Source organism: Gobio gobio, assembly GCF_949357685.1.
Source record: "Gobio gobio genome assembly, chromosome: 9".
Lineage (NCBI taxonomy): Eukaryota > Metazoa > Chordata > Actinopteri > Cypriniformes > Gobionidae > Gobio > Gobio gobio.
The window spans coordinates 56,375,231-56,395,684 of NC_137115.1; the positions used below are offsets into that span (position 1 = coordinate 56,375,231).

General features: G+C 33.9%; 1 protein-coding gene across 1 annotated transcript in view; it reads right to left on the reverse strand.

The window, feature by feature from the left end:
• Window positions 1-19,092, reverse strand: part of LOC307131315 (semaphorin-7A) — a 60,774-nt gene extending 41,682 nt beyond the window's left edge. The window contains exons 1-6 of the mRNA XM_079824896.1: window positions 18,543-19,092; window positions 12,590-12,729; window positions 12,404-12,442; window positions 9,463-9,567; window positions 9,306-9,384; window positions 53-145 (exon numbers count right to left, since the gene is read on the reverse strand). Of these exons, the coding sequence (XP_079681022.1) occupies window positions 53-145; window positions 9,306-9,384; window positions 9,463-9,567; window positions 12,404-12,442; window positions 12,590-12,729; window positions 18,543-18,639 (553 nt within the window). The 5' untranslated portion in view covers window positions 18,640-19,092. The remainder of the gene's footprint in view (window positions 1-52; window positions 146-9,305; window positions 9,385-9,462; window positions 9,568-12,403; window positions 12,443-12,589; window positions 12,730-18,542) is intronic.
• Between the last annotated feature and the right edge of the window lie 1,362 nt (window positions 19,093-20,454).

The following is a 20,454-nucleotide window of genomic DNA, read 5'->3' on the forward strand; positions in this document are numbered from 1 at the left end:
AATGCAGATACTCAGAGAAATGTAGAAACGGTTTTTAAATCTGATTCCTCACCCATTTCTGTCGCCTGAGACCAAAGGTTGTTATTTTTTTCCTTGTTTATCCGGTACAATCCCATTTTAGGCTTGGTGAAGTACAGCATATCATCTGAAAGGTCAAATCAAGACGTCACATGGAATAAAAGCAATGTCTGGATGGATTTATGTCACATTTCATTTTTACCAGAATGAAATCGAATGAAATTGTTTAACAACATGCCAACTTGTCTTTCCAAAAAAAAAAAAAACACTTTAGAATAATGTTCCGTCATTAATGAGTAACTATGCAGGACTAATGAGCAGCTCTACATTAACACTTCAGCTGCTACTAACTAATATAGAAACAAGCTGAACTAATCAGGAAGTAATATCACATTTAGGAGATAGTATCTTGTTAAGTAAACAATACTTACTGAATGAGATTAGCCGCATTAATAACTATTAACTAACTGACAAATTATAAAGAACATTATTGTGTGTCTGAGACGAAATCAATCATCTTTTTTACTCTGAATAAAGTCATAAAATACCTCACTAGTTACTCAAGGGTTACCAAGTCACTATGCAGGAACTACTAGTGATCCGGACCATTATTTTAAAGTAATAAACCATCTTTTTCACTTTAAAATAATGGTCCAGATCACTAGTATAGTTCTTGAAGAGTGACCAGGTAACCCTTGAGTAACTAGTGATGCATTTTATGACTTTATTCAGAGTAAAAAAAGACAATTTCTCACATCTCAGACACATTAATGTTGTGATTAGTAATTTATTAGTAATTCTTTATAATTTTAGAGTTACCTATTAGTTCTTAGTGATGCCAATCCCATTCAGTAATTATTGATTAGCTAGATGTGTCCAAAACCGTTCAGGGAGTGAAGTAAAGAGAAAGATTGTTATATAATAACAGAACACTGAAACGGTGTAAAACACAAACTACACACCAATAGAGAAATATACTGATTTCCGCTTATTTACATGCACACACTTTCACGTTGTGTCAATACGGTGTATTTTACAGTTTACAGGTTGGATTAACGGTTTAAAAGTTATTTAACATTTTAGAACGATAGCTATTTTTAGCCGTGGGCGTCTGTCTCGGTCTTTAAAGGGTTAATGTTTAATATATATTTGTAATGAAAATGAAAAGAGGCAGTGGTGTTTTATGTCATATTTCTCCTGGAGCGCCTTGAACATGCGTCTGTTTCGCTTCAAACGCTCGATTTATACGCACACAAATGGATTAAAAATGTTCAAGCGTCCAAAATAGTAAAAACACTAAATAGTGTCTTATTCTAATTATATGTATTGATTAAAAATAAGTCATTTCTCTGGTGGTAATGTGGATCTTTATGAGTTTAAGGGTAACACTTTAGAATAATGTTCCGTCATTAATGAGTAACTATGCAGGACTAATGAGCAGCTCTACATTAACACTTCAGCTGCTACTAACTAATATAGAAACAAGCTGAACTAATCAGGAAGTAATATCACATTTAGGGCTAAGATAGTTCCTTATTAGCTAATCAATAATTACTGAATGGGATTGGCATCACTAAGAACTAATAGGTAACTCTCAAATTATAAAGAATTACTAATAAATTACTAATCACAACATTAATGTGTCTGAGATGTGAGAAATTGTCTTTTTTTACTCTGAATAAAGTCATAAAATGCATCACTAGTTACTCAAGGGTTACCTGGTCACTCTTCAAGAACTATACTAGTGATCTGGACCATTATTTTAAAGTGAAAAAGATGGTTTATCACTTTAAAATAATGGTCCGGATCACTAGTAGTTCCTGCATAGTGACTTGGTAACCCTTGAGTAACTAGTGAGGTATTTTATGACTTTATTCAGAGTAAAAAAGATGATTGATTTCGTCTCAGACACACAATAATGTTCTTTATAATTTGTCAGTTAGTTAATAGTTATTAATGCGGCTAATCTCATTCAGTTAGTAGCAGCTGAAGTGTTAATGTAGAGCTGCTCATTAGTCCTGCATAGTTACTCATTAATGACGGATCATTATTCTAAAGTGTTACCCTTAAACTCCTAAAGATCCACATTACCACCAGAGAAATGACTTATTTTTAATCAATACATATAATTAGAATAAGACACTATTTAGTGCAAACAACATGTTAATTTCTGTTAAAACACGGTAATTAATGCTAGCAACATGCTAATAATTCATTCTAGCAACGTGCTAAGTCATGATTTTGCGTCAACGACAAGTTAATTAATGCTAAAACATATTAATTTATGTTAGCAACGTGCTAATTAATGCTAGCAATGTGTTAAAACATGTTGGTAAGAGGATAATTCATGTTAAAAATGCTAATTTGTTAACATTTAAGCAACGTTAAATCATGTTAACATGCTAATTCAAGATAATGTGCTAGCAACATGCAAACAACATGTTAATTTCTGTTAAAACACGGTAATTAATGCTAGCAACATGCTAATAATTCATTCTAGCAACGTGCTAAGTCATGATTTTGCGTCAACGACAAGTTAATTAATGCTAAAACATATTAATTTATGTTAGCAACGTGCTAATTAATGCTAGCAATGTGTTAAAACATGTTGGTAACAGGATAATTCATGTAAAAAATGCTAATTTGTTAACATTTAAGCAACGTTAAATCATGTTAACATCCTAATTCAAGATAATGTGCTAGCAACATGCAAACAACATGTTAATTTCTGCTAAAACACGTTAATTAATGCTAGAAACATGCTAATAATTCATGCTAGCAAAGTGTTAAGTCATGATTATGTGTTAACGACAAGTTAATTAATGCTAAAACATATTAATTTATGTTAGCAACGTGCTAATTAATGCTAGCAATGTGTTAAAACATGTTGGTAACAGGATAATTCATGTAAAAAATGCTAATTTGTTAACATTTAAGCAACGTTAAATCATGTTAACATCCTAATTCAAGATAATGTGCTAGCAACATGCAAACAACATGTTATTTTCTGCTAAAACACGGTAATTAATGGCGTGATTTTTTTCCCCAAACCAGTTAAGCGCAAACCACGCCCCTCACGTCTATGACTCGATTTCATTGGTCGCCTCTGTCACGTTGTCACCTGAGGAGAAAAGTTTAGATCAGCAAGGTCGGTGATGGATCCGTTGCTAACAAACGGTGTCTTGTTAACAGTAGCAACTGCACATACAAACTCCTTTCACCCATTTAATGTTAAAGTTTTTTTTAAATAGAAATTGTGAAAAGTATGTAATTGCCTTTTATGTACCCATGGCATGTTTGTATTTCATCTGTTTTTAAAATTACTATACTTAATTTACTATATTTTTTTGCTTTGTGTGACCAAACAGCTAAAGCTATATTAAAGAATGAAGAATCGATTAAAAATTAGAGTTTTTTTTTCCTTTCTTTTAAAAAAAACTTTTTCTTGTGTTTGTAGATTTTTGTTCCATACAGTAGTACATGTGTAGTTTCCTCACTGTTAAGCTCATTTTGTGTGTATGTGTGTGTAGTTTAGGTTTGACTAAAATCGTATTTATTTTGGACACTCGTTAACACTAGCAACTGCACAGAAAAGGCACTTCTTTTTTTTGCAATATTTTCATTCATCTTACGCACCTTTTTAATGTTTTTTATAAGTTGTATATTCTGTGTAACCTATAAAAACATTAAAAAGGTGCGTAAGATGAATGAAAATATTGCAAAAAAAGAAGTGCCTTTTCTGTGCAGTTGCTAGTGTTAACGAGTGTCCAAAATAAATACGATTTTGAAAACATTTCACACAAATAAGTGAATAAATAGAAAATAAAAGGGATACTTTTATTTTAGTACACAAACGCGAGCATCCGTTTTGTGTTTCAGCAATCAGCGCTGTGACAAAAAAAAAAAAAGCGCTGTGACAGAGTTGACCAATGAAATCGAGTCATAGACGGGAGTCAATGCTGCGGGGCGTGGTTTTGGCGTAAGGGGCGTGGTTTGCGCTTAACTGGTTTGGGGAAAAAAATGACGCTAATTAATGCTAGCAACATGCTAATAATTCATTCTAGCAACGTGCTAAGTCATGATTATGCGTTAACGACAAGTTAATTAATGCTAAAACATATTAATTAATGTTAGCAACGTGCTAATTAATGCTAGCAATGTGTTAAAACATGTTGGTAACAGGATAATTCATGTTAAAAATGCTAATTTGTTAACATTTAAGCAACGTTAAATCATGTTAACATGCTAATTCAAGATAATGTGCTAGCAACATGCAAACAACATGTTTATTTCTGCTAAAACACGGTAATTAATGCTAGCAACATGCTAATAATTTATTCTAGCAACGTGCTAAGTCATGATTATGCGTTAACGACAAGTTAATTAATGCTAAAACATATTAATTCATGTTAGCAACGTGCTAATTAATGCTAGCAATGTGTTAAAACATGTTGTTAAGAGGATAATTCATGTTAAAAATGCTAATTTGTTAACATTTAAGCAAAGTTAAATGATGTTAACATGCTAGCACATTATCTTGAATTAACAACATGCAAACAACATGTTAATTTCTGCTAAAACACGGTAATTAATGCTAGCAACATGCTAATAATGTGTGCTAAGTCATGATTATGCGTTAACGACAAGTTATTTCATGCTAAAACATATTAATTCTTGTTAGCAACATGCTAATTACTGCTAGCAATGTGTTAAAACATGCTAGTAACATGCTAAACATTTTAGCAAACATGTTAAATCATGTCTGCGGAGAGTTGTCACAACACAGTACACATTTTGATTACATCCACTTCCCCATTGGATCATGCGAGGTGCTCTGTGTGTGTGTGTGTGTGTGTGTGTGTGTGTGTGTGTTTGATGCAAGCAGATTTCACACACGGCGAAGCTTGAATAACTCGTGTGGTCTGAGTCTTGTGTAAGAGGGCACAGACCTCAGCATTGAGCTTTCAGAACACACTCCATCCGGCCTCAGTCCTGTTGCCTAAACAAATAATCTACAGAAACACTGAATAAGTGTCGGCCTTCGTCTGTTCGATCTATATATGGAGACGAACTGAAGCACAGACAGCTTCAGTTCCTCTCTCAGTTCCTCTCAGATGGCCATCGCTTGAGATGAAGAATGGGCATGTGTGTCAGCACGAGTGGCTTTATAGTGTATTTATAGCAACATGTTCACAGTCTCAAGACTTGTAGTGTGTTCTGCTGGTACACTTTCATGGTGCGTCATTTTTTGAGCTTGACACAGAGCAGCGTGAACATTCTGCTAAACGTCTTCATTAGTTCGGAAGGACGTGAATGTTTGTTTTTGGGTTGTAGGGTAACATCAGCTGTCCTGTTGAACATTGTTACGGTTAGCCTATATGTAATATCAGCAATAAATGTGTGTGTGTGTTACCCCATGAGCGTTTCATCATGTTGACCATTTCCTGAACCACCGCTAGAACAAACACGCAACCATGCGTGTGTGTAATCACACTGGGACTCTGTTTCACAAGCGTTTGAGAAGCCAAAATCAAGCACAATAGCTCCTGTTATTAAAATCAATAACAATTCTCCTACTGTGCTCCGCTATATTGCTAACAATAAAGCCATTGGGTTGTGAGGAATTTGAGTGCGCGTTCCCCTGCTCCAACTATTCAAATGCTAACCACATGTTAAATGCTATTTAAAAGTATTATTATTAATAATTTTCTGAGGCTAAAATCTCTGAATCATGTTTGCAAACATGGCAATTCATGCTAGAAATGTTGTAAAACATGCTAATTCCTGTTTACAACATGTAAGCAACATGTTAAATCATGCTAACACAATTATATTTTAGGGCTAGTAACCTGCTAATGTTAAAACATGTTATTTTGTGATAGCAAAATGCCAAATAATGTTAACACCATGCTAATTTATGTTAGCAACATGTTGAATCATGTTAGAAAACATGTTAAATTTTTCTAGAAACATGTTTAAACATGCTTATTCGTGATAAAACATGCTAGCAAACATGCTAAAGACATTCTAACCATGCTAGCAACATGGAAATTCATGTTAAAATTTGTCAACATGTTAAATCATGCCAACAAAATGATAATCTAGGCTAGCAATATGCTAATTCATGTTAAAACATGTTAATTTGTGATAGCAAAATGCCAAATAATGTTAACACCATGCTAATTTATGTTAGCAACATGTTGAATCATGTTAGAAAACATGTTAATTTGTTAAATTTTTCTAGAAACATGTTTAAACATGCTTATTCGTGATAAAACATGCTAGCAAACATGCTAAAGAAATGCTAAACCATGCTAGCAACATGGAAATTCATGTTACAATTTGTCAACATGTTAAATCATGCTAACAAAATGATAATCTAGGGTAGCAAACCTGCTAATTCATGTTAAAACATGTTAATTTGTGCTAGCAAATAGTTAAAATATGCTAATTTATGTTAGTAACATGTTCAATCATGTTAACATGCTCATTCAATCATGTTAGCAAACATGTTAATTCATGTTACATTTTTCTAGAAACATGTTTCAACATGTTTATTCGTGATAAAACATGTTAGCAACATGCTTAAGACATTCTAAACCATGCTAGCAACATGGAAATTCATGTTAAAATTTGTCAACATGTTAAATCATGCCAACAAAATGATAATCTAGGCTAGCAATATGCTAATTCATGTTAAAACATGTTAATTTGTGATAGAAAAATGCCAAATAATGTTAACACCATGCTAATTTATGTTAGCAACATGTTGAATCATGTTAGAAAACATGTTAATTTGTTAAATTTTTCTAGAAACATGTTTAAACATGCTTATTCGTGATAAAACATGCTAGCAAACATGCTAAAGAAATGCTAAACCATGCTAGCAACATGGAAATTCATGTTGCAATTTGTCAACATGTTAAATCATGCTAACAAAATGATAATCTAGGGTAGCAAACCTGCTAATTCATGTTAAAACATGTTAATTTGTGCTAGCAAATAGTTAAAATATGCTAATTTATGTTAGTAACATGTTCAATCATGTTAACATGCTCATTCAATCATGTTAGCAAACATGTTAATTCATGTTACATTTTTCTAGAAACATGTTTCAACATGTTTATTCGTGATAAAACATGTTAGCAACATGCTTAAGACATTCTAAACCATGCTAGCAACATGGAAATTCATGTTAAAATTTGTCAACATGTTAAATCATGCCAACAAAATGATAATCTAGGCTAGCAATATGCTAATTCATGTTAAAACATGTTAATTTGTGATAGCAAAATGCCAAATAATGTTAACATCATGCTAATTTGTGCTAGCAACATGCTATTTTATGTTAGCAGCATGTTCAATCATGTTTACATGCTCATTCAATCATGTTAGCAAACATGTTAATTCATGTTAAATTTTTCTAGAAACATGTTTAAACATGCTTATTCATGATACAACGTGTTAGCAAAATGCTAAAGAAATGCTAAACCATGTTAACAACATGGTAATTAATGCTTATTTGTGCTAGCAACATATTATATACATACAACGTTTATGTTAGCAAACATGTCCAATCATGTTAATTCATGTTAAGTCATGTTAAAACATGTTAGCAAAATGCTAATTCATTCTAGTAATATGTTAGCAAACATGTTAATTCATGTAATTTTTTTCTAGAAACATGTTAAAACATGCTTATGCATGATAAAACATGTCAGCAACATGCTAAAGAAATGCTATACCAATGATAGCAACATGTTAATTCATGTTAAAACATGTTAAATCATGTTATCAGCATGCTTATTCATGCTAAAACATACTAATTCCTGTTTACATGTTTAATTTGTGCTAGCAAATTGCTTATTCATCTTAACAACATGGAAATTCATGTTAAAATTTGTTAAAATGTTAAATCATGTTATAAAAATGCTTATTCATGTTAAAACATGCTAATTCCTGTTTACATGTTAAATTGCTTATTCATGTTAACAACATGCTAATTCATGTTAAAACATGTTAAATAAACATGTTAATTAATGATAACAAAATGCTAAACCATGCTAGTAATATGGTAATTCACGTTCAATTTATTAGTTAACAAAATGTTAAACCATGTTAGCAAACATGCTAATTCATGTTAAAACATGTTAAATCATGTTAACAAACATATTAAAACATGTTAGCAACATGCTAATTCATGTTAAAACATGTTAAATCATGTTAACAAACATATTAAAACATGTTAACAAAATGCTAATTCCTGTTAACATGTTAATTTGTGCTAGCAAAATTGCTTATTCATGTTAACTACATGCTTATTCATGTTAACAACATGCTAATTCATGTTAAAACATGTTAAATAAACAACATGTTAATTAATGATAACAAAATGCTAAACCATGCTAGTAATACGGTAATTCGTGTTCAATTTAACATGCTAAACCATGTTAGCAAAATGCTAATTCATGTTAAAACATGTTAAAGCATGTTAACAAACATATTAAAACATGTTAGCAACATGCTAATTCATGTTAAATCATGTTAACAAACATATTAAAACATGTTAGCAACATGCTAATTCCTGTTTACAAGTTAATTTGTGCTAGCAAAATTGCTTATTCATGTTAACAACATGCTAATTCAAGTTAAAACATGTTAAATAAACAACATGTTAATTAATGATAACAAAATGCTAAACCATGCTAGTAATACGGTAATTCACGTTCAATTTATTAGTTAACAAAATGCTAAACCATGTTAGTAAACATGCTAATTCATGTTAGCAAACATGCTAATTCATGTTAAAACATGTTAAAACATGTTAAATCATGTTAACAAACATATTAAAACATGTTAGCAACATGCTAAACCACCGGTTGTTTGTTTTTCTGACTTTTTTGCCTTCAAAACATTTAAACTTTAAACTACTTCAAACGTTTTCAAACCTTCTGGCTTTCTCAAGCCAACTTCAGAGTTTGTCATCAAACTTTACTTGTTAGTTTTGCGATTTCTAATAAGTGGCACCAAAGCTTTCATAGTTTTCCTGTAGCTCAAACAGTAGAGCATGGCGCTAGCAACGCCAAGGTCATGGGTTCGATTCCCAGGGAAAGCAAGAATTGATTAAATGTAAAATGTGTACTTTGAATGCAATGTAAGTCGCTTTGGATAAAAGCGTCTGCCAAATGCATACATGTAAATGTAAATGTAAAAGCTGCAGCTCACACACACACACACACACACACACACACACACACACACACATAAATACATACACCAGTACTCACCGGTGAGTAATGACGGATCATTCAAATTTGGCACGTAATTGTTTAATTTGAAGCAGTCCTTCAGGCTATAACTGGAGTCCTGGAACAAAACAGATGACTCAGCTTCATACATTCACACCCGTGTAAAGGCAATGCATGCTGGGAAAACAGGACATACCACAGAACAGCACTTGGTTGTTTCACTGACAATGTCCGATCCACAATAGAACAGGAGATCTCCATCAGTGCCTCGGCTGAGCAGAGAGAGCCGATACACACACTCCTGAAAAACAACAGCAGCGTCAGTGACCCTTCGTGGACAGAAGCTCCTGAAACAACACTCAGAGTGTGTGTTAAAGTTAGATTATATATGAAAACATGTGAGTGGTCAAGGGTTATGTCCTTAAAGGGTCAGTTCACCCAAAAATGTAAATTGTGTCATTAATGACTGAGCCTCATGTGGTTGGACACCCGTCAGACCTCCGTTCATCTTCAGACACAAATGAAGATATTTTAGTGTAAAGCTGATGCTCTGAAAGGCCTCCATTGGCTCAACTTTACACTCTCAAGACCCTTAAAAGACACTAAAGACTAAAGTTACAAAGTCCATCTCACTACAGCGGCTCTACAATAACTTTATGAAGACGAGAATAGTTTCTGTGCGCAGAAAAAATCTAAATATCGCCTTTATCCAGCTTGTTCTTGCCTTCCGTGTGTGTCTCCACGACGCATGCGTGAGAATATGAGCAGATCCGGCGTTCGGGAATCCATGAAATGCCACTTTAACTCCATTTTGGAACTACGCCGAGACCTAAAGCACGATCAGTGTAGAATTCAACAGCTGAGACACGCGCGTCTTCCTCTGCTCGTAAACAAATCTCTTCTGGGTCATGTGTCCGAACACCGGATCTGCTCATATTCTCACGCATGCGTCGTTGAGACACACACGGAGGACAAGAACAAGTTGGATAAAGGCGATATTTAGATTTTTTCTGCGCACAAAAACTATTGTCGTCGCATCGTAAGATTATTGTAGAGTCACTGTGGTGAGATGGACTTTGTAACGACGTTTTTAGTGCCTTTTCTGGGTCTTGTGAGTGTAAATGTACTGAATGCCAATGGAGGCCTATCTGAAGCCTTTCTCAGCATCAGCTTTACACTAAAATATCTTCATTTGTGTCTGAAGATGAACGGAGGTCTGACGGGTGTCCAACCACATGAGGGTGAGGAATTAATGACACAATTTACATTTTTGGGTGAACTAACCCTTTAAGCCTCTGGTGCTCTTCGTCATTTCTGACCGGAACATTTTCTGTTTTGAAATGTTAAAAATCACAGCTTCATCAGAATGATCTGAAACTTGGTGAGTTTTCTAGCATTAGGGATGCAAACACACAAAAAATCATTGGGGTCATGATTCGAGCATGCTTATTGGTCGTAAAAAAAAATAAAGTAGCGTTCATTGTCTTCGGTTATAAATGAGCGACCGTAGGAAATGAATGGAAAATCGGCAAAAACACAAAAATTCTCTGAATATTTGTGTGTACAATCTACAAATCGGCCACGATGCTGAAAAAAAGTTCACAGCCGTAAAGGGGTGACACTCTAACACATCAAGAGTGTGATATTGACACGCACACACACACACACACTTATACACACACACACACACTTATGAAAAACTGAACCTATGAACCACATTTGGAATTTTTCAGAATGATATGAAACTTGGTGACTTGTCTAGCATTAGGGATGTAAACACACACAATAATTGAGGGCATGATTCGAGCATGCTGATTGGTCGTAAAAAAAATACTCTCACTTGTGCTCTTCGGTCAAAAATGACCACCATAGGAAATTAATGGGAAATCTGCAAAAACACAAATTCACTGAAAAAAAATCTATATTTCTAACAAAAATATCTATAAATAGTCTTTGAGATTTTGTAAAAATATTAGTGCTGTCAAAAGATTAATCGCGATTAATCGCATCCAAAATAAAAGTTTGTGTTTACATAATATATGTGTGTGTACTCTGTTAATTATTATTTATATATAAATACACACACAAGCATGTATATATTTAAGAAATATTTGCATATATATATTGTATATACATTTATATAATCTATAATATATATAAATATAAATGTTTTATGTATAAAAATTATATTTTTTTCTTAAATATATACATGAATGTGTGTGTATTTATATATATTATATATCATGTAATATATATATATATATATATATATATATATATATATATATATATATATATATATATATATATTATGTAAACACAAACTTTTATTTTGGATGCGATTAATCGTGATTAATCTTTTGACAGCCCTAAAAAATATATATTCAAATCCATAAAAAAAAATCATTAAATGTGTTCAAAAGAGAACTAGTGAATTCTCAAGCCTCTCCATAGAGACTCTAGTGGTTACACACATGGTTGCAGGAGTTCTTAAATAATTCCAACAGAGGCGCTAATCTGCCTTCAATAAAAAAATATTTTGAAAGCCTAGTCTCTATTTTAACTTGAAATACTGCAAAAAAAATTCAAACAATTATATATAATTTTCAATGGCAAAAATAGACCATAATTATTGCATAAATATTAAAAAAATACCATCAAATCATCTCAAAATACAAAATTAAAAAGAAAAAATATTATTGAAGAAAAATAAATTGCATTGGTTTTACTGGGGTGGAGGAAGTTTAATTTTTAGGTGACCAATGCAACCCCTAAACCAAGAGCACCAGAGGGTTAAAGTGTGTGTGTGTGTGTGTGTGTGTGTGTGTGTGTGTGTGTGTGTGTGTGTGTGTGTGTGTGTGTGTGTGTGTGTGTGTGTGTGTGTGTGTGTGTGTGTGTGTGTGTGTGTGTGTGTGTGTGTGTGTGTGTGTGTGTGTGTGTGTGTGTGTGGTGTGTGTGTGAGAGAGAGAGAGCAAAAGCGTCCTCGTGGTTAAAGTCACACATAAATATATCGACTTTTCCATGACCCAAGTGTTCTTGTGCAGGTTTTATTTGCATGTAAACCAGTAAAACGTGTAATTGGTAGACAGAGTCAGTGAAGTTTGATCCCGTGGGAAGCAACTCTTCTTAATACTTACCGAATCATCAAGTTTCTCCTCACAGAGATTCACATTCACCTAAACAAGGATCCAGATATAAAGTGCATTACTTAACACATCATATTACAAACACTGCATTACTCAGCCATTGCTGTAATGAGAAGCAATTACAAGTGGTTTTACATGATGGTTTAAAGTTAAATATCATGTGTGTATATGATGTACCAGTTTGGGTTTGGCGTCGTGTGCTGGTCTGAGGGAATAGAGGGCCTTGTTTCGGCCCAGCCAGATGATCTGGCCTCCAGATGTGCTGACCATCTTCACCAAACCACTGCCAGCGCTTCCGAAAGAGAACCTGCTCATCCCTGAAAGAGGAGATGCGCATATAGAGTGTGTGTTGTACATGAGTGTGAGATAAAGCACCCGCTCAGGTGTGTTTCCCAAAAGCATCGTCAGCCAAATGTTTTTATAACTCATTCCTTTACATTATATAAAGCCTTAAAGTCCTGCATAATTAAGGGCGTGGCCACTTTGAGTGACAGGTAGGGGTGGGAGAAAAGGTCGATGCATCCAGTGTTAATTTCGTTGACAAAAAAATTTCGTCAACGACCTTTTTTCACTGACGAAAAACGAGACGACCGCTAAATAAAAACTAGTGTTGGATGACAAAAACTCAACTGTCATTTTCGTCAACAAATAAAAACGAGATAAAATGTTAGTGAGGGTCGATTAGGGAAGAGATCGGGTCAGAATAGATCAAACCGCTGGAAAACACACGGCTCATCCCCAATCCAGCTCCAGAGCGGCTCAATCAATAACACACACACACACACACACACACACACACACACACACACACACACACACACACACACACACACACACACACACACACACACACCCAATCCAGCTCCAGAGCGGCTCAATCAATAACACACACACACACACACACACACACACACACACACACACACACACACACACACACACACACACACACACACACCCAATCCAGCTCCAGAGCGGCTCAATCAATAACACACACACACACACACACACCCTCAATCCAGCGCTCCAGAGTGGCTCACAATAACACACACACACACACACACACATACACACACACACCCCCAATCCAGCTCCAGAGCGGCTCAATCAATAACACACATTTATGACACGCTATTGTTTATGAACTAATGCTGATGAATAATGACAATGTTTACTTTACGATGTTTATATAGTAATATGTTTTAGACGGTTGTAATAATGCATATTTTATCGTGACTTGTTTATAATTACAAGTCACGCATTTATATATTCGTTTTTGCTTACACAATAAACTGTATTTAATTTAATTCCCATTTAATTCATAGTCAGGAGGAAAGACCAGTATTTGACACATATTCAATAAAGTATAATAGTTCACTAAAACCATTACAAAAACTTCTTTACTTGAAATTAAATAAATGTTATAAAAATAAATAAATAAACTTATTTGAAGCTTTAGCTTAACCTGATATGGCCTACTGACTAAAACAGAAATACACAGTTATAAAAACTATAGAGATGTTTTTAAAAACAAACACAAAAGTGAATTGAGCTCTTTCGTGTATTTTTGTCAAAACAAAATGTCAGTTCAAGTGAAAGTCGGTTATGTAACGCTTAAATGCTTAATGTATTACAATTGAACTAAACTCATTAGATCCGACACGCCATGGCGCTCTCACACCACACCAAACACACACACACACACACACACACACACACACACACACACACACACACACACGTTCTCACGCAGAGAAAACACATCGCGGAGCAAAGAGGACACTGACCACACGCCGACACACAGGACAGAGCGAGTTACTTTTGATATGAAACAAAGTCTCAACTTTAAGATGTTGTCTTTTTTAAAGAAATGTTAACCACAAATGTCGTTTTGTGGCTCTTTAATGTGTGGCGATCGCTGTAGCGCCTCAGTTAAGCCCACCTGCAACTATAGTTGCCGCAGTGTGTAGTTGTCATTTTCCTTTTGTAAGTATTTTTCTAGATATAATCCATGTTTTTAATCTCAATGACATGCAAGAAAACAACCAAATAAAGGATTTCAAGACAAAAAAAAGGTATTAACTTCCTTCCTGTCACATGAGACTGCCAACTTCCAGGAAGCATAGCGAAGGCAAACCCTCCCAAAGAAAGGTTATTTTCATGTTACTAATAAGTATTTTTTGTTGACATATATATACATAAACGTGAAGGTCTTTAGAATCATCATAACAAAACAATTCTTACAGCAGATCTACAGTTTTTTGTACACTTGTAAGTACATATAATGGGGAAATGGGGTGTTAACAGGTTAATAAATCAAGATTTTTGGTCTTTAGTGCTTTTTGCTTTCATAATATCCCTAAAACATAACTTAACCCTTTAACTGACATCTCTACTGTACGGTAGACCTTAATTCGATAGGGAAAAATAACATATTTTATGATATTATGTCTTGTAAGGGCCAAAATATTGAGGACCCTTCATCCAGTTTGGATGCGTTTCATTCTAATCGGTCAAAGACCCTCATTCTTTTAATAACTAGTAGCTTATGATTCAGACAAGTAATGAGTTTACATTTACATTATTATATGAAATCACCTACTACAGTCAGCCATTGAATACTATGGGACTATTTATTTATTTATGTTATATAGATTGTCATTAATTTATTTTCATTTAACTTTTTGATACACAACTTGTTCTGCACTATGTTCCACCACTTTAAGACAAATGTACCGGTATTTGTTATTTGTTGTATTTATATATAGATTATAAGATAGATGCAGCTTTTTTGAGTTTGCATCGAATGTTCTTCGACTTTTATACACAATAAATTTGATTGATCTGTTGAAAGCAGTTATTTTGAGTTAGATGCCAAATGTTCTCCTCCTAGTCAAATTTGACATTGAAGGGGTGCATATGACATTAATAACTATAGTTGCCGCACATTCAAATACAATTTTCAAGAAAAAAAAACTAAAACCTGGGGAAAATAAATGCAGAACATGTTCCATAGGACACTATTAACATGACTATATGCACCATTCAGAAAAATTTGGGCACAAATGGGTTAAAGCTGCTCGTGAACCCATCATCTCTTCCTTCTAGTTCATTGATAAGCATCAAATTAACATGAATGACCACTAAAAGAAATATTGTTTCAACCGCGGAGAGACGTCAGTAAACACCGTTTTCCAAGTTCAAGTCCACCGACGTTAATCTACTAACTCTCCTGACTGCTTCATCTGACAAACCGGCGGATTCGGCGATGTGATTGGTCAGATCGCCTGTCAATCAAACTCGCGAAGGGTGAATTTGAAGTTAAAATGGACGAACCACGACCTGCTTACCTGACGTAACTCTGTTGCTTCTAAATATGCTATACACTGGTCATAATGTTATGCCTGTTTAATGTATCACACAATTTTGAATGTATAACTCGCAATTACAACTTTATATCACACAGTTCGGACTTTATGACACAATTGTGACAGAAAAAGTCGGATTTTTTTTTTTTATTATTGGTTTTGGCGTAAACTAGCTTCTATATTAATTCAGCTGGCTCGTGAACGATCATCTCGTCCTCTTTATTACTAGTTACCATCGGTGTAATTTGCGTAACATGTCCCCACCGCTTTTTGCCAGGGTCGATATTGTACCACTTTTTGAAACATCGCATACAAAAGAAACATCTCTAGCTGATTTAGAAAATATCACAAAAGTTTTGCGCAAATCTGTATTGGAAACGCGGCATAACGTGGATAACAGCGACAATGATCGTCTCTTATTTAACACAAACAAACAAATTGCTAAAGTCGATAAAAGAATATTGCGAAATGACGGCGTTTCCATTAGCTGATGTTATGTGACAAAAAAAAGATGTTTTTCTCGTGATAAGTCATTCCAAAAATTATGCTACGTATGTTGTTAGGTTTATATCCCAGCCACCGCACGTTATTATTATTATTATTAATGGAAGGAGACGTGTGAGTTATCCAATCACAATGAAAGCACCTTATACTTGAGCGGCACATATGGGCGTGTGTGTGTGTGTGTGTGTGTGTGTGTTTCTCTCTCTTATCTGCTTCAAGCTCTTGATAAATTATGGCATTTTCTATTCTATTGTTGTTTTTTTATGAGTTTAAAAAAGAACTCTGTCTCGTATTCTGTCCAAACACACCATCATCTGTAAGAATGATCGACTTTTACATACGCCAGGTTATTGTGACGCATTGCCACATATCGAGAGCGAAATGTTTGAATTTGATGGTGGTAACTTTTTTACTGTTTCGTTATTTTGGCTCTGAATTTCTTTTGTTGGAAATATGAACTGAATTTAGAAATGCTTTTGAAATGAAAAACTTTGCGTTTAATAGACAAAATATATTTTAGAAATGAAGACCGCGTTTGGAGTGAATGCAAAATAATCTGTTCACGTCCACGGCCTTTGCTGTTATTGTGAGTGTACACAAATAAAAGTAAAAGACCGTTTATAGTTTATAATTATGTCTTGCACTGATCTATGGCTAAAAATGACGGAGTATTGTGAGTTGTTTCCGCTGTCATAAAGGAAAAAATCCATAAGAATGCGCCGACGCCTTCGCCAGACAGAGGGTTAAAGAAAACGCAGCCTATTTAGTTTCATAGTTAGGCTATGTTTAAATATTATATATTTTTTATTTCATATGTTGATTATGAAAAGTGAGCAGCATGAGTAAGGCACATAATCAGATGCACATATGTCTGGGGACATGGATTCTGAGCACTTCATTGAATTTTGTTTTCTAGAAAGTCTTTCTTTAAAATTAATTTTGTTTTGTATACATTTTATTTTAATTGTGATCAATGTTTAATCAACTATTTGGCTGTATATTTAATAAATAAGAAGCAAACCAAGAACGTCTGGAATGGATTGATGTGTGTAACTGGGCTGTTTCCTCTGCCTTTAGATAGTTATGATATGTGTCCGTCATTACTAGTTTAAAGTTACGCCACTGTCCTTATCAGGAGAAAATATATGTTGTTTTAACGACATAAGATCTTGTTATTACGACATACTTGAGTGGAAAAAAATATGTAGGCTTTATGTGGGAGCAATGTGTCACCAGATGACCTGTCAATGCGGAAAAACTGTTTCCATTGCAGTTTTGCGAAAATTTCCTTTTTCGAATTGCCTGAAAAACCACCTCATGCAAGCATAAAAACTTTTTTGTGATATTGACGCGTCTCCATTGGGCGTATTTTCAATTCACAATTTCAGTTTGCGCAATTTGAAGGGTAATGGAAACGCGGCTTCGCAACAGTTCTCTTGCGTCAATCTATCGCTTACCGCTGTTGCCGTTCCGGTAAAATCACAATGAAATGCACACAAACGTGCCCCTACTCTTGATATACAATCACTGATGAACATCTTTGGGTTTAATGAGGAAAAATATAAACTATACGATTCGAACTTGGAACCTTTGGCGCTTAACAAAAATTCTACCTCTAGACCATTTGACAAACAAAACATTTAAAGCGGATCTACGTATTTATTCACTCATGTAAATACTCTCGAGACTGACAATATATTAGATGTATCAAGGATGAAATTACACAAGTTCTATGTCAATATTTACACACACCTGTCTCACATTAAAACAAAGTAACGCCACTGCTAGTTACACCATCAAATAAAAAGGAATGAACATCAGAAGGAATGTTTAAAAATACAGAATTTACTGAAATTAATCGTGTCTAGTGTAATCGATCAATCAGTGTTTCAACCGCGAAAAGACGTCAAAACAGCTCGAGAATAATTTACATTTACCTCAGGAAAGACATTCAACGACCACCACATTTTATCTGATAAATTAACTCTAGAGATGAGCATTTTGCTAAATATATGCACTGTATAACATATTCATTCATATTTTTACTCTTATATCGTTAAATAAATATAATGTAATTATTGTAAATAAATAAAAAACGCCTTATTAATTGTATACAAATCATTTTTTGATAATATTATATTATTTGTATATGGTAATATTATAACATTGTTTAAATTATAGTCATATTTACAGTAACCAGCTGACAGGGGTTAGTATTTTCTTGATTTTAAAAATATAACAAGTAATGTTCGTCTTACCTTCGTTTTTCACCGTCACTCGAGGATCATAACGCACGTTTGTTGAACAAACACATGAAATCCATATCAACAGCACACACACACACATAGAGCCCATCTTAACACGCGAGTTTGACAGACGCTCTGCTTCAGCTTTTAAATTCCTGTCAAACTTCCTCTCTTTTATAGGTGCGGTTAAGTCCTTATCTAGTCATATGTGCACTTATGATATGATGCTGTCGTCCTGCATCCGAATACCAATATAACTAATCATACACTAATCATACAGTTTTATAATAAATACAACAAATACTGTCATACGTTGAAGTCCTCATTCAATTCGAAATGTAACCGTCCGTCAGATGACAGTTGGTCAGTTTAACGGTCTAAAACGGTCTGACTGGAATCCGTTAGGATTCAAATAAAATAGAAAAACTGAATTTAAGTTCTGAGCGGGAAACGTACAAATGAATAAAGTCGCCGCGTCTGTGCTTGGTGCCATATTTTGGCGCTGGTCTCTCGCGGACGCGTCGAGCCTCCGCTGACTGCGCGCGCTCCTCCCCAAACGGACGAGGCGTTGCGTTGATACTCGACGCGCTCGCCGTTGTGCTTTTCTTTGAAACGAAAGAGGGCGACTCGGAGTAATTGTTCTAAACCATCAGGAAAAGGCGTCGAGAAGAAGTGGGCTAATGTACACAGGTGATGATATTTATTTTAGTGGAAACAGGATTATCTCTCCCTTGTTTTTCAGACTTTGTGGTCAGATATAAATAAATGTGTAATTCCTAACAAAGTCAAAGAAACTCACTTTAAAATAATAAATAGATATTATCCATGTAACAATTTTATTAGTACATTTAACGAAGGGTTTTCGCCTTTATGTAGTTTTTGTAAACAAGAAACAGAAACAATTGTACACTTATTTTTCAACTGTATTATACCAAATTATTTTGGTCCCAAGTTTCTATTTTTCGTTTTGACTTATTGTACAAATTTGTCACTATAACAGATGTAATGGTATTGTTTATGGATTGTGATACTGGTTTATTGGAAATGGATAATATAATTAAACTTCTTATTCTATTAGGGAAATATCATATACATAAAGCAAAATGTATATCGACTGTACCAAATGGTAGACTATTTTCCACTGATTTGAAGATTTTTTTATGACTCCCTAACATCAATACAGAACAATCGAAAAGCTGTTAAGACATCTAAGCTGTTGAAAAGGATACTTTATGTAATAGAAACATGATTGATTTGTAATATAAGATACATTTGATTTGTTTTATATATTCAAATGTCTTTGTACTCCCCTACTGTTGTTTCAATAAAAAAAAATAAAAAAAAATATTTATTTTAATACACTTCACCAACAACCACACTAGGCTACAAAAGAATCGTGTAAACTTTGAGATTATTACTTGTGACATGAGAACAAAATTTATGTATACCACTAAATTAACAATCTCTTAAATATTTCCTAATTTCACTAAACCTTTTCATTTAGTTTCGATAACATTTTTTTATTATTATTAAACATGGATCTTTATTTTCAATAAAAGGGCTTATTTCTGCTTTTGTAGGCTCATTTTGTAAATATAAGTAACGAACTGTTTGACAGCTAATTTTGTTTTATAGTATTTTGACTAAAAATGGCGTTTTAGTCATATTTTAGTCACCTTATTGTTTTAGTCTCCTAAAATCTAATGAGTTTAGTTAAGTTGTAATGCATTAATTGAGCATCTAAGCGTATACATAACTGACTGTTACTGACATTTTGACATAATTGTGTTTTTGACATTAAAAAATACATGAAAGAGCTCAATTAACTTTTTTGTTTTTTAAAAACATCTATATAGTTTTTATAATTTTGTATTTCTGTTTTAGTTAGTATATCAGGTTAAGCTAAAGCATCAAATAAGTTTAA